The following is a 27,828-nucleotide window of genomic DNA, read 5'->3' as shown; positions in this document are numbered from 1 at the left end:
ATCAATGGTCAGTGAAAAAGAAGAGCACTAGAGTGTGTAGGGGTTTTACTCACTCAGGGAGGAAAGCAGGAGGCTTGTTCCTTTAAAAGTTCATGGGGGTTTATTGCTTCATAAACCCCAGAAGCAAAATAGATAATAAACAGCCTTTAGATCAGGCAAATACAACACAAAAGTGTCCACAGCAGGGCTCTGCTCCACCAGGCCTGTGGTTACACAGGCTGGGTTAGTGTCCAGTTCTCAGCTAGGTCTGGAGCCAAACACACAGGAGGCCTTCTCCCTCCCAACACACAGACCATGTGCCAAACAACATTATACAGTATATGCTGTAATCACACCTAGAGGTGAGATATGTGGGTGAGCCCGCATCAAAGCTGGGACTTGTCAGCTGTTTTGAACAGCTGACGTGCCCGCAATAGCGGCGGGTGAAATCGCGATTCACCTGCCGCTATTAACTAGTTAAATGCCGCTGTTAAACGCAGACATCGGCATTTAACTACTGCTTCCAGCCGCGCGGCTGGAAATGGGCGCATCGCCGACCCCCGTCACCTGATTGGGGGTCAGCGATGCTTCTGCATTGTAACCATAGAGGTTCTTGAGACCTCTATGTTACTGATCTCCGCTAGCTGTGAGCGCCACCCCGTGGTCGGAGCTCATATCACACCTGTATTTCTGCTGCATAGCAGCGATCTAATGATCGCTGCTATGTAGCAGAGCCGATCCAGTTGCACCATCTTCTAGCCTCCCATGGAGGCTATTGAAGCATGGCAAAAGTAAAAAAAAATGCGAAAAAAATAAAAAAAATATATAAAAGTTTAAATCACCCCCCTTTAGCCCCATTCAAAATAAAACACTAAAAAAAAAATCAAACTTACACATATTTGGTATCGCCCGATCTATCAATAAAAGAAAGCATTAACCTGATCGCTAAATGGCGTAGTGAGAAAAAATTGAAACGCCAGAATTACGTTTTTTTGGTCGCCGTGACATTGCATTAAAATGCAATAACGGGCGATCAAAAGAACATATCTGCACAAAAGTGCTATCATTAAAAACATCAGCTCGGCACGCAAAATATAAGCCCTCACCCGACCCCAGAGCACGAAAACTGGAGACGCAACGGGTAAATGGTGCAATTTTTTTTTTTTTTAGCAAAGTTTGGAATTTTTTTTCACCACTTAAATAAAAAATAACCTAGTCATGTTTGGTGTCTATGAACTCGTAATGGAAAATTTAACTGTGAGCACTACTAGAGAAGGGGTGCTAAGGACAGGTTACAAAACCATATAGATTAATAGTAAGAGACCTAGCACTCAACTTTAGGTAAGATGCAGCAGGAAAAATTTATTGTAGTAAATACAGGAAAATGTTTCGGTCAATTGTGACCTTCATGAGTTACTACAAAAACACAGACATCTGTGTCAGTATAAGGAAAAAATGACAAACAAAATAATAACAATAACAAAAGTATATACAAAGAACACAGCCCACGCCAATTTTTTCCGCGATTTAACCCTTTAATTTAATAGCTAGAGCCACCAAATTTTACATCAAGACACTTCTTACATTACTAAGGAGGAATATGTAATAAAAGAAGGGATATGAGATGGTTTACTGTATGTAAACCATGTCTCATATCATGTCGGGTTTGGGAAGGAGATAGCAAAAGCCGGCAATTGAATTACCGGCTTTTCAGCTATCTAGCGCTGCATGGAATATTAATATATATATATATGTGTCTCACTGACATATATATATACTAGCTGAAGAGCCCGGTGTTGCCTGAGCATGGTAAATATCTGTGGTTAGTTATAGCACCTCACTTCTCTTCTTTTCCCATCACGCCTCTCATTTTCCCCCTCACATCTCCCATTTTCTCCCTTACACCTCTCATTTTCCCCCTCACTCCTCTCATTCCCCCCTAACACTTGTCATTTCAACCTCACATCTGTCATTTTCCGATCACTCCACTATTTTCCCTCACTCCTCTCATTTTGCACTCACACCTTTTCATTTTCACCTCACACCCCTCATTTTCACCTCACACCTCTCATTTTCCCCTCAGTATATACATGTTTGTCATCTCCCTTATATATAGTATACACCAGTATGTCATCTCCTGTATATAGTATATACCTGTATGTCATCTCCCCTGTAAATAGTATATACCTGCTGTATGTCATCTCCTCCTGTATATTGTATATACCTATGTGTCATCTCCTCCTGTATATAGTATATACCTGTATGTCATCTCTTCTGTATATACTATATACCTGTATGTCATCTCCTCCTATATATAGTATATACCTGTATGTCATCTCCTGTATATAGTATATACCTGTATGTCATCTCCCCTGTATATAGTATATACCTGCTGTATGTCATCTTCTCCTCTATATACCTATGTGTCATCTCCTCTTTTATATAGTATATACATGTGTGTCATCTCCTCCTGTATATGGTATATATGTGTGTCATCTCCTCCTGTATATAGTATATACCTGTAAGTCATCTCCTCCTGTATATAGTATATACCTGTGTGTCATCTCCTCTTTTATATAGTATAAACCTGTGTCATATCCTCCTGTATATAGTATATACCTGTGTGTCATCTCCTCCTGTTTATAGTATATATCTGTATGTCATCTTCTCCTGTATTAGACCGCATTCACACGTTATTTGGTCAGTATTTTTACCTCAGTATTTGTAAGCTAAATTGGCAGCCTGATAAATCCCCAGCCAACAGGAAGCCCTTCCCCTGGCAGTATATATTAGCTCACACATACACATAATAGACAGGTCATGTGACTGACAGATGCCGTATTTCCTATATGGTACATTTGTTGCTCTTGTAGTTTGTCTGCTTATTAATCAGATTTTTATTTCTGAAGGATAATACCAGACTTGTGTGTGTTTTAGGGCGAGTTTCATGTGTCAAGTTGTGTGTGTTGAGTTGCGTGTGGTGACATGCATGTAGCGACTTTTGTGAGATGAGTTTTGTGTGGCGACATGCGTGTAGCAACTTTTTGTGTGTCGAGTTGCATGTCACAGGTTAGTGTAGCAAGTTGTGTGCAGCAAGTTTTGTGCATGGCGAGTTTTGCGCGTTGCAAGTTTTATGTGTGGTGCATTTTGAGTATGTGCAAGTTTTGTGTGAGGCAACTTTTGCATGTGCTGCAAATTTTGTGCATGTGGCAATTTTTCTGCGTGTGGCGAGTTTTCCATGAGGTGAGTTTTTGCACATGTGCCGAGTTTTGCATGAGCCTAGTTTTGCATGTGGCGAGTTTTGCGCATGGTGAGTTTTGAGCGGCGACTTTTGTGTTTCGACTTTTATGTGGCGAGGTTGGTGTATGTGTGGTGAAATGTGTGCAGAGGGTGGTATATGTGTTCAAGCACGTGGTAGTGTGTGGCGCATTTTGTGTGTGTGTTCATATTTCCGTGTGTGGTGAGTATCCCATGTCAGGGCCCCACCTTAGCAACTGTACGGTATATACTCTTTGGCGCCATCGCTCTCACTCTTTAAGTCCCCCTTGTTCACATCTGGCAACTGTCAATTTGCCTCCAACACTTTTCCTTTCACTTTTTCCCCATTATGTAGATAGGGGCAAAATTGTTTGGTGAATTGGAACACGCGGGCTTAAAATTTTGCCTCACAACATAGACTATGACGCTCTCGGGGTCCAGACGTGTGACTGTGTAAAATTTTGTGGCTGTAGCTGCGACGGTGCTGATGCCAATCCCGGACATACACACATACACACACACACACATTCAGCTTTATATATTAGAAAAATAGACAGTATATACGAGGGGCGATCCAAAAGTAATGATAATCAATACTAAACACAATGAATATAGTAAAAAAATAAATTTATTTTTCTACATAGTCTCCTAACAAGTCTATACATTTAGTCCATCTCTTTTCTAAACTTAAAATTCCCTTTGAAAAAAATTCTTGATCTTGACCCTCAAAAAATTCCCCAACAGCGGTTATCACGTCGCTATTGTCATCAAATTTCTTGCCCCGGAGGTGTTCCTTGAGCCGAGGAAAGAGAAAGAAGTCACTGGGGGCTAGATCTGGTGAATAGGGGGGGCGTTCCACCAGTTCAAAGCCCGCTTCTTGAATGGTAGCCATGGTAACAGCAGCTTTGTGAGCCGGCGCGTTATCTTGGTGAAACAACACTCCAGCCCGCAGTTTGCCACGCCTTTTCTCCTTGACAGCCTCCAGCAATCTTCTTAATTGTTCTGCGTAGTAGGAGCCCGTAATAGTGGCTCCCTTCTCCAAATAGTCCACCATAATAATTCCTTCAGCATCCCAAAAAACGGACGCCATAACCTTCCCTGCTGAGCTTGACACTTTGAATTTCTTCGGCGTCGGTTCGTCGGCTCGTTTCCATGTCATCGATTGTTGTTTAGTTTCGGGATCAAAGTGGTGGATCCAGGTCTCGTCCATGGTCAAAAAACGTGACAAAAAATTTTCCTTGTCTGCTTGGAACTTTTCGAGATTTGCTATTGAAATGTCAACTCGTTTCTTCTTTTGTTCGTCGGTTAACATTTTTGGCACCCAACGCGCGGAGACCTTTCTCATATGCAATTCTTTTGCAAGGATTCTTTGAATACTGCCATACGAGATCCCTGTGACCTCAGCTACATGCCTGATATATAACATAGTAACATAGTAACATAGTTAGTAAGGCCGAAAAAAGACATTTGTCCATCCAGTTCAGCCTATATTCCATCATAATAAATACCCAGATCTACGTCCTTCTACAGAACCTAATAATTGTATGATACAATATTGTTCTGCTCCAGGAAGACATCCAGGCCTCTCTTGAACCCCTCGACTGAGTTCGCCATCACCACCTCCTCAGGCAAGCAATTCCAGATTCTCACTGCCCTAACAGTAAAGAATCCTCTTCTATGTTGGTGGAAAAACCTTCTCTCCTCCAGACGCAAAGAATGCCCCCTTGTGCCCGTCACCTTCCTTGGTATAAACAGATCCTCAGCGAGATATTTGTATTGTCCCCTTATATACTTATACATGGTTATTAGATCGCCCCTCAGTCGTCTTTTTTCTAGACTAAATAATCCTAATTTCGCTAATCTATCTGGGTATTGTAGTTCTCCCATCCCCTTTATTAATTTTGTTGCCCTCCTTTGTACTCTCTCTAGTTCCATTATATCCTTCCTGAGCACCGGTGCCCAAAACTGGACACAGTACTCCATGTGCGGTCTAACTAGGGATTTGTACAGAGGCAGTATAATGCTCTCATCATGTGTATCCAGACCTCTTTTAATGCACCCCATGATCCTGTTTGCCTTGGCAGCTGCTGCCTGGCACTGGCTGCTCCAGGTAAGTTTATCATTAACTAGGATCCCCAAGTCCTTCTCCATGTCAGATTTACCCAGTGGTTTCCCGTTCAGTGTGTAATGGTGATATTGATTCCCTCTTCCCATGTGTATAACCTTACATTTATCATTGTTAAACCTCATCTGCCACCTTTCAGCCCAAGTTTCCAACTTATCCAGATCCATCTGTAGCAGAATACTATCTTCTCTTGTATTAACTGCTTTACATAGTTTTGTATCATCTGCAAATATCGATATTTTACTGTGTAAACCTTCTACCAGATCATTAATGAATATGTTGAAGAGAACAGGTCCCAATACTGACCCCTGCGGTACCCCACTGGTCACAGCGACCCAGTTAGAGACTATACCATTTATAACCACCCTCTGCTTTCTATCACTAAGCCAGTTACTAACCCATTTACACACATTTTCCCCCAGACCAAGCATTCTCATTTTGTGTACCAACCTCTTGTGCGGCACGGTATCAAACGCTTTGGAAAAATCGAGATATACCACGTCCAATGACTCACCGTGGTCCAGTCTATAGCTTACCTCTTCATAAAAACTGATTAGATTGGTTTGACAGGAGCGATTTCTCATAAACCCATGCTGATATGGAGTTAAACAGTTATTCTCATTGAGATAATCCAGAATAACATCCCTCAGAAACCCTTCAAATATTTTACCAACAATAGAGGTTAGACTTACTGGCCTATAATTTCCAGGTTCACTTTTAGAGCCCTTTTTGAATATTGGCACCACATTTGCTATGCGCCAATCCTGCGGAACAGACCCTGTCTCTATAGAGTCCCTAAAAATAAGAAATAATGGTTTATCGATTACATTACTTAGTTCTCTTAGTACTCGTGGGTGTATGCCATCCGGACCCGGAGATTTATCTATTTTAATCTTATTTAGCCGGTTTCGCACCTCTTCTTGGGTTAGATTGGTGACCCTTAATATAGGGTTTTCATTGTTTCTTGGGATTTCACCTAGCATTTCATTTTCCACCGTGAATACCGTGGAGAAGAAGGTGTTTAATATGTTAGCTTTTTCCTCGTCATCTACAACCATTCTTTCCTCACTATTTTTTAAGGGGCCTACATTTTCAGTTTTTATTCTTTTACTATTGATATAGTTGAAGAACAGTTTGGGATTAGTTTTACTCTCCTTAGCAATGTGCTTCTCTGTTTCCTTTTTGGCAGCTTTAATTAGTTTTTAGATAAAGTATTTTTCTCCCTATAGTTTTTTAGAGCTTCAATGGTGCCATCCTGCTTTAATAGTGCAAATGCTTTCTTTTTACTGTTAATTGCCTGTCTTACTTCTTTGTTTAGCCACATTGGGTTTTTCCTATTTCTAGTGCTTTTATTCCCACAAGGTATAAACCGCTTACACTGCCTATTTAGGATGCTCTTAAACATTTCCCATTTATTATCTGTATTCTCATTTCTGAGGATATTGTCCCAGTCTACCAGATTAAGGGCATCTCTAAGCTGTTCAAACTTTGCCTTCCTAAAGTTCAATGTTTTTGTGACTCCCTGACAAGTCCCCCTAGTGAAAGACAGGTGAAACTGCACAATATTGTGGTCGCTATTTCCTAAATGCCCAACCACCTGCAGATTTGTTATTCTGTCAGGTCTATTAGATAGTATTAGGTCTAAAAGTGCTGCTCCTCTGGTTGGATTCTGCACCAATTGTGAAAGATAATTTTTCTTGGTTATTAGCAGAAACCTGTTGCCTTTATGGGTTTCACAGGTTTCTGTTTCCCAGTTAATATCCGGGTAGTTAAAGTCCCCCATAACCAGGACCTCATTATGGGTTGCAGCTTCATCTATCTGCTTTAGAAGTAGACTTTCCATGCTTTCTGTTATATTTGGGGGTTTGTAACAGACCCCAATGAGAATTTTGTTACCATTTTTCCCTCCATGAATTTCAACCCATATGGACTCGACATCCTCATTCCCTTCGCTAATATCCTCCCTTAAAGTGGACTTTAGACAAGACTTTACATAGAGACAAACCCCTCCTCCTCTCCGATTTTTACGATCCTTTCTAAACAGACTGTAACCCTGTAAGTTAACTGCCCAGTCATAGCTTTCATCTAACCATGTCTCGGTTATTCCCACTATGTCAAAGTTACCTGTAGATATTTCTGCTTCTAGTTCTTCCATCTTGTTTGTCAGGCTTCTGGCGTTTGCAAGCATGCAGTTTAGAGGATTTTGTTTTGTTCCAATCTCCTCACTGTGGATTGTTTTAGAAATGTTCTTACCTCCCTTCTGAGTATGTTTTCCTGGGTCGTCTTTGTTTGAGTCTAATGTTTTTCTTCCCGTCCCCTCTTCTTCTAGTTTAACGCCCTCCTGATGAGTGTAGCGAGTCTTCTGGCGAATGTGTGTTTCCCAGGTTTGTTGAGGTGTAGTCCGTCTCTGGCGAGGAGTCCATCATACCAGTAATTCACACCGTGGTCCAGGAATCCAAATCCTTGTTGTCTGCACCATCGTCTTAGCCAGTTGTTTGCATCAAGGATCCTGTTCCATCTCCTGGTGCCATGCCCGTCTACTGGAAGGATAGAAGAAAAAACTACCTGTGCATCTAGTTCCTTTACTTTCTTCCCCAACTCTTCAAAGTCCTTGCAGATTGTCGGTAGGTCCTTCCTTGCCGTGTCATTGGTGCCAACATGTATCAGAAGAAATTGGTGGACGTCCTTGGAGCTGAAGAGCTTTGGTATCCTATCGGTCACATCCTTGATCATCGCACCTGGAAGGCAGCATACTTCTCTTGCAGTTATGTCCGGTCTGCAGATGGCTGCTTCTGTGCCTCTCAGTAGTGAGTCTCCCACCACCACCACTCTTCGTTGCTTCTTGGCTGTACTTTTTGCTGTCACTTGTTGCTGTGTGCCCTTTTCTTTTTTGCTTGCTGGTATTGCTTCATTCTTAGGTGTGCCATCTTCATCCTCTACAAAGATTTGATATCGGTTCTTCAGTTGTGTGGTTGGTGATTTCTCCATGGTCTTCTTGCTTCTTTTGGTCACATGCTTCCACTCATCTGCTTTTGGAGGTTCTCTGACACTTTTTGCACCTTCTGTGACCAGTAGAGATGCTTCTGTTCTGTCTAGAAAGTCTTCATTCTCTTTGATGAGTTTCAAAGTTGCTATTCTTTCTTCCAGACCCCGCACCTTTTCTTCTAAAAGAGCCACTAGTCTACACTTCTGACAGGTGAAATTTAATTCTTCTTCTGGTCGATCTGTGAACATGTAGCACATGCTGCAGCTCACCATGTAGGTTGTCACATCTGCCATGTTGCTCCTAGATCCTGCTGACTTGCTGTGTGTTTTCCTTCTTGTGTAATCTACTCAGCCAAGCTCTCTTGCAATAATGTCCTACAGGCAAAAATTTGTTTGGTGATGCTTTCGAAGCAGCTGGTCCCGGCTGTACCCAACGATCTTCTAGCTTAGGGAGACTTCGCTTCTCCCAGAAGGCACCTGGAATATGCAAATTAGCCTCCTGAAGCTTGAATCCCTGGTTTGGTGATGCTTTCGAAGCAGCTGGTCCCGGCTGTACCCAACGATCTTCTAGCTTAGGGAGACTTCGCTTCTCCCAGAAGGCACCTGGAATATGCAAATTAGCCTCCTGAAGCTTGAATCCCTGGTTTGGTGATGCTTTCGAAGCAGCTGGTCCCGGCTGTACCCAACGATCTTCTAGCTTAGGGAGACTTCGCTTCTCCCAGAAGGCACCTGGAATATGCAAATTAGCCTCCTGAAGCTTGAATCCCTGGTTTGGTGATGCTTTCGAAGCAGCTGGTCCCGGCTGTACCCAACGATCTTCTAGCTTAGGGAGACTTCGCTTCTCCCAGAAGGCACCTGGAATATGCAAATTAGCCTCTCTAATTAGTCACTCTTCGATCTGCCAATACAACTTCTTCAACTTTTTTCACGTTTTCTTCATTGAGGGACGTGGATGGGCATCCTTCACGATGTTCATTTTCCGTCGATGTTCTTCCCAGCTTAAATTCCTTGGCCCAGCATGCAACTGTGGAATATGGAGGAGAAGAGTCCCCCAATGTTTCCACCAAGTCGCTGTGTATGTCTTTGGTAGTCTTTTTTTTCAAGCAGAGGTATTTGATGACAGCTCTGAGCTCGTTTTTTTCCATTTTGATGTTCACTCCTAAGCAGTTCATATTCAAATGAATGTAGCTCCTGGGAATCGTTGTCTATTTAAGTAATTTTTTTTTCCTGGACTAGTGGGTACCTAAGAGAGAAGAAAGCATTTTATTTTAATTTCTATGTGCAATAGAAATAACCGATTATCATTACTTTTGGATCGCCCCTCGTATGTTTTAACGAATATTTGAGCCCATGGTCCGTTTTGCAAGCCTGCGAGAAAATCTCGCAGTACGGATGCCATACGGATTACATACGGAGGATGACATGCGCAAAACACGCTGCCACACCCTGCCTACGGATGACATACGGATCACTTTTTGGGGACATTTTTTCGTATTACGGCTGTAAAAAACGGACCGTATTTTCATACGCTGAGTGTGACGCCGGCCTTACTCTGTAATGTCTTTATTGTCTGTACAAGTCGCCTCTAAAATGTAAAGTTCTGCAGAATATCTTGGCACTATAGAAATAAAAATAATTATTGTTATTATAAAACTATTTAAGAAAGTACAGATAGTATGAGTAATCACATAAGGTTTAATCATTTTTACCCTATTTTGTGTTTACAGGTTATACTGATCGTATGGGCCTCACAGAGTTTCGTCTTCGTTTTCAAGTTCTGGCATCACAAGTAATGAAGAAGTATATTAACACATATGAACCTGTGGATGAGAGAAAGGTATATTAAAAAAACAATTGATGCAAATTTTAGCAGCTAATATTCAATATATACTGTAAACAGATAAGCTGGACTACCTTGCATTCAACACCTAGTCCTGCAATGATAACCTCCTGCTGACAAAACACTGCAGCAAACTGATGAGTAAGTGACACATCACTAGAATAAGACTCTCAGCCCCAACATTACGCAGCTGTCAGATTAAAGTGCAAAAACCTGCTGACGGATTCCCTTTAAGTCTACTGTAGATGCAGTGCTGCACATTGTCCCCACATGAGGGCCAGCAACAATGCTAGTGTGAGTCACAGTCAGCCATTATCTGCCAGGAAAACTAACAATTAGTGCAAGGAAAAATTCCAGTGCTCCTAACGTACAAATAAAAAATAGGTATATTGAAGTATGACGTTTAATATGAGACAAATAAACTTGACTTTCAGTTGTCAGTTAAAATAATGGTTCTCTTTGTAACCTTAAAGGGGTTACACAAAACCTAATAGTCAATGCTTAACAGTCTAATTTCCAAAGCTATCCACTTATGTAATTTACATCAGTAGAACATTCTCTACTGTTCACTCCCTGCGCCGACTTCTCATTTCTTTATTTTTCATCACTGCCGCTCAACAGAGACCAGCCCACACCTCGGAAACTGATGGGACTGGACGGCACTGAAGACTTTACATTTCTGGGTAGTGAAAGTAGCTGTTTGAAATTCCCCAGTACACACTGGGAAACCCATACACAATGTCATTGAAACTGCTAAAAAATACAAAGGAACATGAAGTAAGCATAAAGAGGGAATGGAAGGGACTTGTTCAACTCGTGAATTACAAAAAGTGGTTAGTTAGACATTAACTATTAGGCTTCAGAAATCCCTTTACATTTTCAGTTACCTGAACCTTCCTCATGTGTGACTCACAGCTATCTGCTAAATCTGTGCATTAGTGCCGGGCATAGATGACAACCACGAACAGGATGAAGCCGTGGAGCAAAAGGCTGTAGCGCCCCAACACTGTGGTTGCTTACTTGTGAGGACATCCCCTTCAGCATATTACTGTGCCGTGACCTCCTCCTAGCTTATTCTTGTGAAGTCATGACTGACTTGCGCTGTGACCTTAAAATGCTCACTCTAGGCCAGGACTAACTCAGGATAACCTATCGTATGCATATATAGTCATCCTGGGCATAGTCGTGGCTGTAAGTCGCAGCCTAGCATCCCCTATGAATGTGAGCAAAGGAAGTGACCTGAGAGGTGAGCAGTGAGGTGAGTATTCATTTTATTTTAACCTTTTGCCAGCCCTCTACGTAAGGAAAAATGATGACCTGTCAGCCACCATTTTGCTAAATTTGAGTAGCGCAAATTATGAAAATTCTGCATTCTATAGAATACAGATTTTTTTTTTAAATTGATTTAGAATTCAATTCCATACATGCAGTATCCATTTTCCCAACTCTACTTCTGACATCACATGTACAGATACCTATTGGGACATGTGTACCATTAGCAGGGGTCATGTACTTGTCTTATTATTTGGCATAGAACTGTACATGATATTTGTTAATCACGCACATGTATCTGTAGACGTTATGTCATCGCTTCTGCTAACTTCCTAAGGGCTCATGCAGACATGTGTGCAAATCGTTCCAATCTCCGACTGCAGTGCTCGGTCCTGCAGTCCGAGTCAGCTCAGGTTGCACTAATGGGGTACTGAAATGGGTCACTAATAAAGGTGCAGCAGTATTACTGGATATGGCATTTAGGGGCACTTTTACAATGTGGGGCTGAAGTGGGGTACTGATAAATTTAGGGGACTGAATATAGATTCTCATCTGAGATCTTAAAGGAAACCCGGTGACCATGAAAATGAAATCCAATCTAGTCCAGTGGGCAGATCTATCAGTAGCTGACAGCTTTCTATATATAAGTGTGCTTACAGTGATTGCTGTCAGTCACTGATAGGGCCAACCAATAGAACAAAAATCCTAGAAAGAACAGAGGTTTAAATGATTAAAACACAGGTTATACTGAATCTTTTCTCACAAATCTATATCTGTCTGCTCAGTTTCCCCTGTTCTATAACATTCTGCCTGCGGATTAGACTGCATTTTCCTGGTGACAGGTTCCCTTTAATGAAATTATGGGTCTGAATGAAGTACATGGTCTGGAGTGAGGTAACATAGCCAGTTTTTGCACTATTCCTAAACCAAACACAGTTGGCATTCTACAGTATAGTAGTTACTTTTTTAGAAAACACAACTCCGTAAAAAAATGGTTTTACTACAGATTGAATCTTTTGATATTTGAATTTGTCAGGTTTGGTGAGTTTCCCCCCAAAATTGATTCACCTTGTTGCATATACTTAGATTGTCTTTAATAGAGGTATATAACAGATTGAGGTCTACCAGGACTGTATACAACCCCATTCATCTTTTTATTGAAAACACATCCTTAATAATGTCAAAGTGATTTCAATAAATAGACAGATGGTAAACTAGTAGTTACCAAACAACCCACGTAATACCATCATGCACTGAAAAACTTTCATAATTAAAAACAAGGTTTCAGAAATTATTCCTCATAGGCCATGTGCAGGTTTTTTTTTACCTCAGTGTTTGTAAGCCAAAACCAGGAGTGGGTGATTAATACAGAAGTGGTGAAATATTTCTATTATTCTTTTTGTCTGTGCCACTCCTGGTTTAGGCTTACATATACTGAGGTAAAAAACTTACCAAATGTTCATCGTGTGCACGTGGCCTTAGTACTTTTTGACCAGGATGACCCTTCTGTGCCGAAAGCTGACTAAAACTGACTGTGTATCTTTTAGAGTAACACCATCCTGCTGTGACTGAGATAAGTAATGAGCCATATATTCCATAATGCCCCCTGCTTCTTTCCCACTAATATGCATGCTGGAGATAAACAAATCCAATTGTGGCCATATGTTTGGTAGCACTAATGCCAAGATAAGCTGATACCAGTGGTGGTGGTAGTGCTTCTGCAGCTGCCACCAACTCTCACATTTTTTACCTCTGTAGGGTGTTTTTTGTCTTTTCCACTATCCCATTGATTGCCATTGCCACTTTTTCTTTTACCATACATTTCATACAGCACTATGAATAACTTTTGTCCCTCTTTTCAACCCCAATTATTCAATACTTGCCAAAGAGAACATAATGGGTTCTAGCTAGGAAAGGTACAGAAAGCAAAATTTGACAGAAGGCTGGAGTATAGGTGTGGCATATATGGTTGATAAATTGGATTAATAAAACTATAATTATTTTCACCATCACAAAAAGTGCAAAATCTCACTACAGACGATGATGACAAGCAAACACAACATCTGACACTGATTTGAGATTTTTTTGTAAAGATTATTGTGTTGTCTAGCTTTTGATTTCTGTTGCATTAAAAATGAAGAGAAATAAATAATTGTAATTCAAATGTAGCAGGATAGATGCCAGCTATACCATATCACTGATCAATCACACTTAGGGTAGGGTTTCACATTGCGGATTGCCAGCACCGCCCCCTTCTGAACGCGTGGTGTTTCCGGATGTGTTCATTGCACACATCCGGAATCTCTGCACCCCATACATAGGGCCCTGTGATTTACCTTGCGGCGACACAGCGTCGCCGCAAGGTAAACAGACATGCTGCGTTCTAAAAAGACACGCCACATGTCTGGAAACGCAGGGCCGCCGGATGTGTGTTCGCACGCATAGTTGGGGCGGGATTTCATAAAATGCCCTTCACTATGCTGTAACGTCTGGACGCTGCAGATTGAACGCTGTGGTTGTATGAAATATTCAATCCGCAGCTAATCCAGATGTAATCCGGCCCGTGGACACGTACCCTAAATCTGGCACTACTGTTGCTCTCTCCCCCAATCAGTATTATCATACCCTTCACACCTGCAGTTATATAACGCATTACTATCTGGAGTATTTGTAAAATGTTTTAAGGATTTCCCTTTCTATTTCTGTTACTGAGTTATGAGTTTTGATATATTCTCACTATGTCAAAATCACTCTAAAATGGCTGTTGCATTCCCTGCCTTGGTTTTTATACAGGCTATATTAGTCCCTCCTATTTGACTGTGCTGTACCATGTAATCCATCAAGTACAAGGACCACATGGTTGTGTTTTAGGTCATTTCAACCTTCTGTGACTGATACAGTATTCAGCAATGTGCAAAAAGGCGGCAGGCATTTTTTTGTGTGCGATTTCCGCAAATTGACTTGCAAATTGTTTGAATTCACCAGCACCTGCAAATTTTATAAAACTTGTCTCACATTCCATTTGTATAGATTATATCAAGTTAATACCTTAAATGGATTTAGGCTTGGAAAAAATCTTTCCTCCTGTGTGTTGAATTCATTTTCTAGTAAATATTTCTTTGCTGCAAATATCCTCCAGTTTTCATAGGAGATAATCCAACTATGAAATTATTGGAAAAGTACGTTATAATTTACCAGATTATTCTTTGTATATAAAGAAAGTTATGGTGTATAAATCAACACAACTAAAATAGCATTAGTATTTAGTCAGATAGTTGGATATTTTCATACACCAGATTTATATGACATTTTATAGTTCTGTATTTCTCAGCTGGATAAGTGTTGTAAATATCATTTATCATTTAATATTGGTATTTTATGGCAGATTTTCTTATAAGCAATTATTTTTTTATCTGTTTCCAAAAGGGTTCTGTATGTGCTTTAATCTTTTTCACTTTTCATTGGGAATGTGAAATTTATAAGCAAACACCCAGCAAGAAACAGAACAGATGAAAAAACTATTCATTGAGTTCCATGAATAATTTAGGTGGAGAATAGAGGGGAAAGCAGTCATCCCATGAAATGAGAGATTTAACATGCAAGCTCCTGTAGTTCTGAGCAGAATAAATACGAGAGAAGGGATTTAGTGTCCTGTCAGAGGAATATCACTGTTATAACAGAGCAGCAATTCCCGCTGCTTGACATCAATATTGAAATATATATAATATTATTTATGGCAGCAACAGCATATGTGTTCAGCGATATAGCCTCTTCTAATATCTCTAACTGCACTCTGGATATATCAGACTATGAAAATGTCCCTTCCTGGCATATTTAATGTACTAAATGTAAGACTGTTTTAGCAGCTCTTCAGAATGATGGCTGAAGTCATCCTATGAATAGTGATGATGGCGCCATTGGAGACAGTGATCGGCATTAGTTTATGATTTACAGATTTAGGAGATTGGTTTTATGGTAAAATTGCCCTATATTTTCTCCTTCTACAGGTTAAACAAAATGCGTTCCCTTTACTTAGCTTTAAATTCAGAGGTAGGTTTTATATGGATCTCTTGACTCTGCAACCAAGCTCTAATGTGATTTAACACCTCGGTAGAACTAATGCCCGGCACGCAGTTAATTATTTAGGGAAGAACACAGACTGAGAAGGGTAATAGGAATGAATAATAATTAAAATATATAGAACGTCTGAGTTAAAGGGAATCTGTCATCAGGGTTTGCCACCTAATCTGAAAGCAGCATAATGCTGAGATCGAGACCCTGATTCCAGCTATGTGCCTCTTACTGTTCTTCTTAGTGTAGTTTTGAGAAAATAACTGCTTTATCAGCAGCAGATTATCACTAGACGACTAGTAAACCTGTTGCCAAGTAGTCAAGCATATTCATGTTCTCTGTATAACCCCGCCCCCACCACTGATTGGCAGCTTTGAGTGTACACTGTACATAGGCAGAAAACTACCAATCAGTGATGGGGGCGGGGTTATACAGAGCTCAGGTTATAAGCTCTACATCATGCTGCTTTCGGATGGCGAAAGCAAAAACCTAGTGACAGATTTCCTTTAAGGGTAAGTCAGTGATTGAATGAAAAGTTGTCAAATGCACTTTTAGCTGCTTGGACGCAATGCATTAGAACAAAAAAAAAAAAGCAAAAGGGAGACTGCCAGCGGTGATCACACCAAGCTTAGGTGTTTGATTCACCCTTCAAGTGGTTCAGTTCCCTTTCTCACTTAATTGTTTTTCTTCTATCTTGGATAAATCTCAGAGGTGGATGAAAACAAGTAGACCGGAAGGGGAATTGAACTACTTGGCCAAGCTAAGGGTGAACCAAACACATGTGCTTGGTTTTGTGCTGACATACTTCCTTTCACTTTGTTTTATTGTCATCCTAAAAGTAACAAATCAGTGAACATTACATAATCTGCAAACACAATATGAGAAAAATCCTTATAAGTTTTAAAACATTGCAGCTGACTAACTAGAAGTGCATTTGACAAGGTTTTGACCAGTCACAGAGTTAACCTTAACTCAGATCTGCTGTAAATCTTTACTATTATTCATTTCTATTACCTTTCTCAGTCTTTCTGTATTCCCTGAATGATTAATTGCACGCCTGGCATTAGTTCTATATAAATGTTAAATCACATCAAGGTTTGGCTGCAGTGTCAAGACATCCGTATCTCCATATCCTCATCGCTAAGATAGATGGAAAGCAAGTAGTTGGGATGTTACACTGAACTTCTGGCCATGTCAGGAGGGGTGTGTCTAGCGCCTATGCTTGGTTAAAAACTCATTTTAAATATTCTCTATTGATTTTCCTAAATGAAAATCACTCTGATTTACTAACAGTTTTGAAAGTTTTGATATTATCTCTAATGGCTAAAATTAGCAGGCCACACATATCAAAATGGGCTTAAAGGGATAGTCTGGAGCAAAAAAAAAATTTAATTCTAAATGCCTATCTACAGCTCTGGCAAAAATTAAGATACCACTGCAAAATTTTCAGTTTGTCTGATTTTTCTCTTTATAGGTATATTTTTGAATAAAATTTAAATTGTTCTTTTATTCTATAAACTACTGACAATATGTCTCCGTATAGCTCACTAGGACTGTCTAGCCCAGGGCGACACCGTGCCACATGATGTTACAAGAAGAGTAGGCCCAGCATCTAGCATCCAGGGGGCCAGAGCACAGGAGAGATTACAGGAGCAGAAGAGCTAGCCCAAGCAGAGTGACTGGGGCTGTAGCACTGAGGAAGGAGGCTAAGCAGAACGGGAGCAATTAATCCAACATGTGGCAGATTTTTGCGTGGGCCACTATTCTTAGGACCGGGGTTAAATGGCAGAGAATACCACCACGAGATGCAGAAATTCTGGGCATTGAGGACATTGAGGGACCAGAGGATGTGGTCTGCCCCAGGGATAGGCTTAACGACAGAGAGAAGAGGCAAAGGAAAGTGTTGCCAATTGCTGTGATTGATTGTGCCCTGGATGATGCTGTACTGAGTAAAAGAGTTGAAGTTTAAGTGAAGCCGGACTGTGACTCTTTATTTGTGGAACCGTCTGCAGAGGAAATAACCTCTTACCAGGAGAACCCAGATGGCATAGAGGAGCAGAACCGAAGTACTCAGAAGGGAAGGGGCCAGCGGGTGATACAGGGATTACTGTCAGCCATGACTACCGCCCTGGCCCCATCCTACATTTTAACTCAGGAAGAGTTCAGAAATCAATATTTTGTGGAATAACCATGATTTTAATCACAGCTTTCATGCGTCTTGGCATACTTTCCACCAGTTTTTCACACTGCTTTTGTGTGACCTTATGCCCTTCCTTGTACACAAATTTAAGCTTGTGACTATCATCTTCCTTTTGATTAAATTCCAGAGGTTTTCAATGGGGTTCAGGTCTGGAGATTGGGCTGGCCATGACAGGGATTTGATGTAGTGGTCCTCCATCCACACCTTGATTGACCTTACTGTGCGGCATGGCGCATTGTCCTGCTGGAAAAAACAGTCCTCAGAGTTGGGGAACATTGCCTGAGTAGAAGGAATGAGCCTCAATTCCAGCCTTTAGATGTGCCTTTCTTGAGCAGCTGTGGGCTGCTATTTTTAGGCTGGGGGATCAATATCCATGAGACTGCCTGGGAACCACCGCTGTCTGACCAGCGGTGATGAATTTACATGACACTGCGACAAACACCCGTTGTTTGGGGGACTGAACTCGAACAGGGACAGGGTTTTCCTGGTGAAGTCCCTGTTTGGTGTCCGTGCCCGAACCGTAGATGTTCGGTATGGATGTCGAACTTTACTGTTCGGATTTGCCTATCTCTATATCTGAACATTTTCCAGAAAAAATGGATGATTTTTCTGTTTTGTCATTTTTATGCACTCTGTATGGCATCCGTTTTTATACATCAGCAGTTATTTAAATTTACAAAAACAAATAGTTTCCTAAATTAAAGAATCTGTAAAAATCGAATGCTATTCAGCTAATATGTATGATGTCTATTTTTTCCCATTTAAATAGACTTGAATAGGCAAGTCTTATTCAGAATACGGAAGAAAGTAGTGTATACTGCAATTTTTTTCATACAAACATTTGGTCAGCGTGAAAAATTATCATTGAAGCAGCCCAAATAACTCCTTCACCACTTATAACGTATATATGCATCAAAGGTCACCTCACTCTGTTTGATTTGGACTCTGGCACTAAGCTAGCATGTTTTCAGGCACATGACAGCTGGTTACTAATGGTTGAACCCCTGAATTTTCAGGTACGATGCATGTGGCCGAACTGTTAAATAAAATTTGGTTCGGGTACCAGAGCAGTACTCAAACCCAAATCTCATTCACATGAATGGATGGTCCGAACATCCAGTGTTTGATGCGCTGTCATGTGCATGAGAGAATGGCAAACACTGCCTCTGATCGGTGGTAAGATTATTACCACCAGTCAGAGAGCCGTGCTCCCACACTGTCTGGTAACAGTGTGAGCCCGCAGCTGTGACCGGAGGTAAAAAGTTTACCTTCGATCACAGGTGTTGGCTAATGGGACTATTACTCCCATCAGCCTATGCCTGTTGCTGGTAATAGCAGCAAGAGCAGTCACGGTGGATTGGAGAATTCATCAACTGGGTTCTGCGCTATGAATAATTTTTTTTTAATGACATGGGTTCCCCTGTATTTTTGAGAACCAGCCAGGCAAAACTCACAATTGTGGGCTGCAACCTTTAGCTGTCAGCTTTAGAAAGGTTGGTTACCAAGAATGGAAGGGTCCACGCCATTTTTTAAATTATTTTAATAATTATATTGTAAATAAACATACAGGTCAGTGAGTTACCGCAGTTCACTTTGAGAAATTCTCACTGTGAACATTGGTCAACTCAATGAGCTTAGCGCTGCTGCATGAAATTTTTTCTTGCGGTGCAAGCGGTGATCTCACTGAAGTCACTGCAATTCAGAGGTCTCAGTGACCTTTGGTAACCTTGATGATATCACCGCTGGTCACTGAAGCTGAGCTCGCAGCAGCTCAATCTCCAGTGGTTTTCAGCCAACTGTCCACTTTGAAAACTGGATTACGGCATGGAACAGAACGGGACAGGTGAGAGATATTGTTTTGTATTTTTTTAGGAGATTTAGATGGCTTCAATGGAGTGGGCGTTAGGTGGAATAAAAAAAGTAAAAGTGTATTTTTTTTCAGATAAAGGACTATTCTGGCTGTGTGTTTATTTATAATATAACTGTCATGGTTTGTCTGGGTCGTTTCTTCTAGGGTTAATTCCTGTAGCCTCACATTGATCCTGGGTTGACTTTTTATAGCCTCCATCTGGGAGTTTCCTTTGTCAGTAATACTTCCGCCCTTGGCTAAGTGTATTGACCCTTGAGTGAGTTTTGTGCTGTGTGCTGGTTTGCTTGATCCCTTGGCTATTTGACTCGGTCTGTTCTCTGGATACTGTTTGTTGGATATCCTTTCTGTCTAGTCCCTTGGTACCGTTACGCTATCCCGTGCTCTGACCATGGCCTTATCTGTTTATGTCTCTGTCTGTGCCACTTGGTAGCTCGGTTCTTTAGTTACTTTATAGGAGTTTTCGTTCAGCTTCTAGCTCCCTGGAGCTAAGGCCACACCCTCCAGCAGTCAGGTGATTCAGGTCCTGTCAGGCCTGAAGCAATCTCTCTCCAGTCCCCCTTGCCCCGCATTCCTGGGAGTCTGTGGCTCTCTCCGGGTCCTGTCTTCCCAGGAGATAGCATTGGTGAGTGCCACTTATAACTCCTTGTTTTCTGAAATTCAATATAACAACCAAACATTCACTCACCTTTAACATTTTAAAATGCAACTTGAAAAACTCAACTCTTCGAAAAAGATTACAGTCTTAAATATCTGTCACCATGCTGAAATTTCTTCAGCTTTTGTTTTTGTTCTGGACACTAGAGAGAGAGGAACTAGAGAGAGTACAAAGGAGGGCAACAAAATTAATAAAGGGGATGGGAGAACTACAATACCCAGATAGATTAGCGAAATTAGGATTATTTAGTCTAGAAAAAAGACGACTGAGGGGCGATCTAATAACCATGTATAAGTATATAAGGGGACAATACAAATATCTCGCTGAGGATCTGTTTATACCAAGGAAGGTGACGGGCACAAGGGGGCATTCTTTGCGTCTGGAGGAGAGAAGGTTTTTCCACCAACATAGAAGAGGATTCTTTACTGTTAGGGCAGTGAGAATCTGGAATTGCTTGCCTGAGGAGGTGGTGATGGCGAACTCAGTCGAGGGGTTCAAGAGAGGCCTGGATGTCTTCCTGGAGCAGAACAATATTGTATCATACAATTAGGTTCTGTAGAAGGACGTAGATCTGGGGATTTATTATGATGGAATATAGGCTGAACTGGATGGACAAATGTCTTTTTTCGGCCTTACTAACTATGTTACTATGTTACTATGTTACTATGACACATGATGTGTAAAAATCACATACATGAAAAACTGTCTGAATGAGACCTAAGACTGAGAGAAGGAAAGGGAAGCTGTGAACTGTCAGAACACAATACGAGAGGTTTGAAACATTTTTTAAAAGCACCTAGCTAGATAAAGTACTTTCAGGGACAGAAGCAGGGTATAAAAAGTTTGGTGAAGACTATTCTAAAAGTTGACTAAAGAAACACTCCCATTACATTTTTTATTCATTAAATGTGTGTACATGCATGTAATCTAGTGTGAGTGTACCCCTAGTGCTGGTGTCCAGTGCTGTTCTTCTCTTCTCAGTGACGTCACCGCTGTGCAGACTGTCAGGGTCATGCTTACCTCTGCATCACCTGGTTGTGGCTTTTAAAATGCAAGTCTATGGAGCATGAGAACGAGTTGCTATAGACTTACATTGTAGGGCCGGCGTTACACATAACGTATAAAAAAAAGTCCATTTTACACGGACGAGAATCGCAGAAATGTTTCCTGAACAGTGTCATCCATGTACAGTTCGAGGATGCGATTTTCTCGCATGTAAGCATCCATGTGACATCTGTGTGACATTCGTATGGTGAGATTTTTTCGCCGGCTTGCAAAATGGACATATAATGGATCCATGGGCTCAAATATTCGCGAAAACATATATAGAGTCTATATATATATATATATATATATATATATATATATATACTAGCTATTGAACCCGTTCTATGCCCGGGTGGCGAGCATTTATATTGGTATATGGCCTCCATCCTGGTATGTGTTGCTTCCATCCTGCGCCCTAATCTTGTCATGTGCTGCTACCATTTTGCGCCCCCATCCTGTCATTTGCTTCTCCCATCCTGCGCCCCATCCTTTCATGTGCTGCTCCCATCCTGCGCCCCCATCCTGTCATGTGCTGCTCCCATCCTGCGCCACGGTTCTGTAATTTGCTGCTCCCATCCATATACCCCAAAACGCTGCTCCATAAAGGTTGATGGCCCCCATAAGATGCTCCATAGTATATCCCTCATATGCTGCTCCAATTTGGTTGATGGCTCCCATAAGATGCTCCATAGTATATGCCTCATATGCTGCTGCATTATAGTTGATGGCCCCCATAAGATGCTCCATAGTATATGCCCCGTATGCTGCACCATTATGGTTGATGGCCCCCATAAGATGCTCCATAGTATATGCCTCATATGCTGCACCATTATGGTTGATGGCCCCCATAAGATGCTCCATAGTACATGCCTCATATGCTGCTCCATTATGGTTGATGGCCCCCATAAGATGCTCCATAGTATATGCCCCGTATGCTGTTCCATTATGGTTCATGGCCCCCATAAGATGCTCCATTGTATATGCCTCGTATGCTGCACCATTATGGTTGATGGCCCCCATAAGATGCTTCATAGTATATGCCTCATGTGCTGCTCCATTATGGTTGATGGCCCCCATAAGATGCTCCATAGTATATGCCCTGTATACTGCTCCATAAATGTTGATGGCCCCCATAAGATGCTCCATAGTATTATATGGCCCGTATGCTGCTGCGATATATAAAAAAAAATAACATACTCACCTATCGTCGCTGGGCGCCGAGTGCTGGGGGGCCTGAGCAGGCGGGGACACCGGCGTGCTGTGGGGGTCAGGTGCCAGAGTCGCCGCTAGCTCAAGCCCCCGACACTTGCTGTAGTCAGCTGTCCCGTTGCAGCGCTGCATGCCGCCTCTTCTGGGTCCTCTGGCTGTGACTGTTCAGTCAGAGGGCGGCGTGCATTAAGCGCGTCATCGCGCCCTCTGAACTGAATGTCACAGGCAGAGGACCCGGAAGATAGAGCGGCACGCAGCACTGGAACGGGACAGGTGAATATAGCATACTCACCCTCCTGGTATGTCCCTGCTTCTCCGTTGGAGATCGTGGTGTGTGTTCAGTGCTTACGCATACCGCGATCTCCTGGGCTGCGTCACTCTGTGGGGTCCAGACTGCGCAGGCGCTTGCGCTTGCGCAGTCTATAAAGGTTTCGGACAGAGTGACGCTCCCAGCGTTATATTATAGATATATGTATATATAGATATATATATATATATGTCAGTGATACACACATATATATATATATATAGCACCTGGACCCGTTGAAGCGCATCGTGCGCGAAACGGCCATCGTCCCGTTCACTTCGTTTTACCTCTCGCCCGAAAGGCATGTCCTTACTCCAATATATGGAAGAATAAAGGATTTTTAATACATCGCTTGGTGAGTGCCACCTTTTCTTTTTCTTTGGATGTTCAATATATAAATATATATATACATATATATACATATATATATATATATATATATATATATATATATATATATATATATATATTTCATACAGAGCTGGATAGCAAAATTTGATTTGTCGGCTTTTGCTAAATCAATACAGAGCCCGACAGGATATGAGACATGGTTTACATACAGTAAACCATTGCACATCCATTCGATTTTTATATGTCTCTCACTAAAAATGTTAGTAGTGTGGGCAGGACTGTATTTAGAGTTTCTGCTGCCCTAAGCACTTTTAGTGCTGCCTCCCGGTGAGTATGACACTATTGGCAGTGACTTTGGCAAGAATCGCTGATGTGAAAGTCGCCTTTTGCAGCAGATCCGGCAGTGTTTTCTGCATGTGCGGCATAACAGATCAACAGATCAATTACGGCAACACTGCTTTTGGCCTCATTCATTCCCTATGGGATTTGCAGCACTTGCCATGATCTGGCAAATGCGGTACCATACCTCCCAACTTTTGAAGAAGGGAAGGAGGTATAAAATTTGCGGTGCGCGTAGTGCCCCGCGGCAAATTTTAGGCCACGCCTCTGACTACACCCATTTCACAACTAGTCACACCCATATCCACGTCCCAACCACACCCATTTAGCACTGCTGATCACACTGTTTTATATACAATAATTATAAACAAAAAAATATGGCCACGCAGTGCTCCATATAATCTCTTCAATCTGGCTTCCGCTCATTTCTAGAATTCGCCCTTTTCTTACTTTTGACTCTGCAAAAACTATTACTGTTTCACTTATTCATTCTCGTCTGGACTATTGTAACCCTCTACTAATTGGCCTCCCTCTTACCAAACTTTCCCCGCTCCAATCTGTCCTGAATGCTGCAGCCAGGATCATATTCCTCACCAACCGGTACACCGATGCCTCTACCTTGTGCCAGTCATTACACTGGTTACCCATCTACTCAAGAATCCAGTACAAAACTACTACCCTCATCCACAAAGCACTCCATGGCTCAGCACTACCCTACATCTCCTCTCTGGTCTCAGTCTACCACCCTACCCGTGCCCTCCGCTCCGCTAATGACCTGAGGTTAGCATCCTCAATAATCAGAACCTCCCACTCCCATCTCCAAGACTTTACACGTGCTGCGCCGATCCTTTGGAATGCACTACCTAGGTTAATACGATTAATCCCCAATCCCCACAGTTTTAAGCGTGCCCTAAAAACTAATTTGTTCAGATTGGCCTACCACCTCAATGCATTAACCTAACTATCCCTGTGTGGCCTATTAAAAAAAAAACATAATCAGGTTCCTCGCATCATGTTCTCATACACTTTATGCAGTTAATAGCCCTCTGTTTCTGTACTGTTACATACTTAGGCAGTTAACTGGTTCATGCAGCTTTACGTGAACACCCGAGCCTTACACTATGGCTCGTCCGAATAACTAAAGCAATTGTTACCCTCCACCTCGGCTCTCGTGTCTCCCCTTTTCCTCATAGTTTGCAAGCTTGCGAGCAGGGCCCTCATTCCTCCTGGTATCTGTTTTGAACTGTGATCTCTGTTATGCTGTAATGTCTATTGTCTGTACAAGTCCCCTCTATAAGTTGTAAAGCGCTGCGGAATATGTTGGCGCTATATAAATAAAAATTATTATTATCATATTATTATTATAATGGCCACACATGATGCTCCATACTGTATAATGGCCACACATGACGCTCAATACTGTATAACGGCCACCACACATGATGCTCCATACTGTATAATGGCCACACACAGTTCTCCATACTGTATAATGGCCACACATGATGCTCAATAGTGTATAATGGCCACACATGATGCTCCATAATGTATAATGGCCACACAGTGCTCCATACTGTATACTGGCCACACAGTGCTCCATACTGTATAATGGCCACACATAGTGCTCCATACTGTATAATGGCCACACATGATGCTCCATACTGTATAATGGCCACACATGATGCTCAATACTGTATAATGTCCACACATGATGCTCCATACTGTATAATGTCCACACATGATGCTCCATACTGTATAATGGCCATTGGCCACACATGATGCTCCATACTGTATAACGGCCACACATGATGCTCCATACTGTATAACGGCCACACATGATGCTCAATACTGTATAATGGCCACACACAGTTCTCTATACTGTATAATGATGCCACATGATGCTCAATACTGTATAATCACCCCCCTCATGTATGCATGGCTCATATCCCCCCCTCCTGTATGCATGGCTCATATTTCCCCTCCTGTATGCATGGCTCATATTCCCCCCCTGAATGCATGGCTCATATTCCCCCCCCGTATGCTTGGCTCATATTCCCCCCCTGAATGCATGGCTCATATTCCCCCCCCAATGCATGGCTCATATTCCCCCGTGTATGCATGGCTCATATTCCCCCCCTGTATGCATGGCTCATATTCCCCCCTGTATGCTTGGCTCATATTCCCCCCTCCCTGAATGCATGGCTCATATTCCCCCCTGAATGCATGGCTCATATTCCCCCCTGTATGCATGGCTCATATTCCCCCCCCTGAATGCATGGCTCATATTCCCCCACTGTATGCATGGCTCATATTCCCCCCCTCTATGCGTGGCTCATGTCCCCCTCCCTGTATGCATGGGTGGCTCTGGCTCATCTCCCATCCCCCCCGTATGCGTGGCTCATGTCGCTCTCCCTGTATGCAGGGGTGGCTCTGGCTCAGTTCCCATATGTTACCCCTTGAACGCGTGGCTCATCACCGGCTCCCATCTTGCTTGGCTCGTCATCTCTCCCCCCTGGCCAGCCGCCCCCAGGCTCCATACATGGGCGTCATCTCTCCCCCCTGGCCAGCTGCCCCCAGGCTCCATGCATGGCTCATCTTCATCGGCTCCCCGCCGCTCCGCGCTCCTATCTTTTATGGCTCGGCTGCTCTCTGTCCACGGTCCTCCTTCATCCTCCCCCCGCCGTCCTCCCACCCTGGCTGTCACATCATACTCACCTTTGTCCTTTTCCACACCGAGCGGAACGGAATCATCTCCACCTCTGTCCCGGCGCAGCACCCTCGTCCTGTGTGAGCAGTCAGGTGATACCGCTCATTAAGGTCATGAATATGCGCATATTCATGACCTTAATGAGCGGTACCACCTGACCGCTCACACAGGACGAGCTGCAGTCGGCCGACGCTGAGACCAGACCAGGCATCGCTGGAGCTAGCTAGGTGAGTATGTATGATGACTCACTCATGACTCATACACTGTAAGATGTCAGGGCAAAGGCGGGCAGGCAATGGGGGATTAAGGTGACCCCGCCGTACTTTATAAAAAAAACAAAAAACCTTGCTCTGGTGCCACCCCCCGCATCGTACCCGCCCTAGGCACGTGCCCTCGAGTACCTAGTGGCAAATACGGCTCTGAGTGTGGGTGTGTAAAATTTTGGAGCTGTAGGTGTTAAATTAAAGGATTAATTCACTGAAAAACTGGTGTGGGCTCCCACGCAATTTTCTCCATCAGAGAGTGAAAGCCAGTGACTGAGGGCAGATATTAATAGCCTAGAGAGGGACCATGGTTATTGCCCCCTGTCTACAAAAATCTACCCCCAGCCACCCCAGAAAAGGCGCATCTGTAAGCTGCGCCTATTCCAGAACTTAGCCTTTCTCTACCCCTTGCCCTGTGGTGGTGGCATGTGGTGTAACAAAATGCGCCGCACACTACCATGTGCTTGAACACATATACCACCCTCAGCACACATTTCACCACACATACACCAACCTCACCACATAAAAGTCGAAACACAAAAGTCACCGCTCAAAACTCGCCACGCGCAAAACTCACCACATGCAAAACTAGGCTCACGCAAAACTCGCCACACGTGCAAAACTCACCTCATGGAAGACTCGCCACATGCAAAACTTGCATACGCGGAAAGATTGCCACATGCACAAAAGTTGCAACACATGCAAAAGTTGCCTCACACAAATTTGCACATACTCAAAATGCACCACACACAAAACTCGCCACGCGCAAAACTCATCATGCACAAAACTTGATGCACACAACTTGCTACACTAACCTGTCACATGCAACTCGACACACAAAAAGTTGCTACATGCATGTCGCCACACAAAACTCATCTCACAAAAGTCGCTACACAACTTGACACATGAAACTCACCCTAAAACATACACAAGTCTGGTATTATCCTTCAAAAATAAAAATCTGATTAATAAGCAGACAAACTACAAGAGCAACAAATGTACCATATAGGAAATACGGCAGCTGTCAGTCACATGACCTGTCTATTATGTGTATGTGTGAGCTAATATATACTGCCAGGGGGGAGGGCTTCCTGTTGGCTGGGGATTTATCAGGCTGCCAATTTAGCTTACAAATACTGAGGTAAAAATATTGACCAAATAACGTGTGAATGCGGTCTAATACAGGAGGAGATGACATACAGATATATACTATATACAGGAGAGATGACACACAGGTATATACTATATACAGGAGGAGATGACACACAGGTATATACTATATACAGGAGGAGATGACACACAGGTATATACTATATACAGGAGGAGATGACACACAGGTATATACTATATACG

At 42.4% G+C, this 27,828-nt stretch overlaps 1 protein-coding gene across 1 annotated transcript in view; it reads left to right on the top strand.

Annotated features, from left to right (window-relative positions):
* The window catches only part of MYO18B (myosin XVIIIB), a 1,113,366-nt gene that overhangs the window by 395,583 nt on the left and 689,955 nt on the right, over positions 1-27,828 (top strand). Inside the window, exon 21 of the mRNA XM_069750613.1 lies at positions 10,075-10,184. Coding sequence (XP_069606714.1) covers positions 10,075-10,184 — 110 coding nt within the window. The remainder of the gene's footprint in view (positions 1-10,074; positions 10,185-27,828) is intronic.

Source organism: Ranitomeya imitator, chromosome 1 (genome assembly GCF_032444005.1).
Source record: "Ranitomeya imitator isolate aRanImi1 chromosome 1, aRanImi1.pri, whole genome shotgun sequence".
Classification (NCBI taxonomy): Eukaryota; Metazoa; Chordata; class Amphibia; order Anura; family Dendrobatidae; genus Ranitomeya; species Ranitomeya imitator.
Note: the sequence above shows the minus strand (reverse complement) of the source record. Positions and strands in the feature narration are given on the sequence as shown.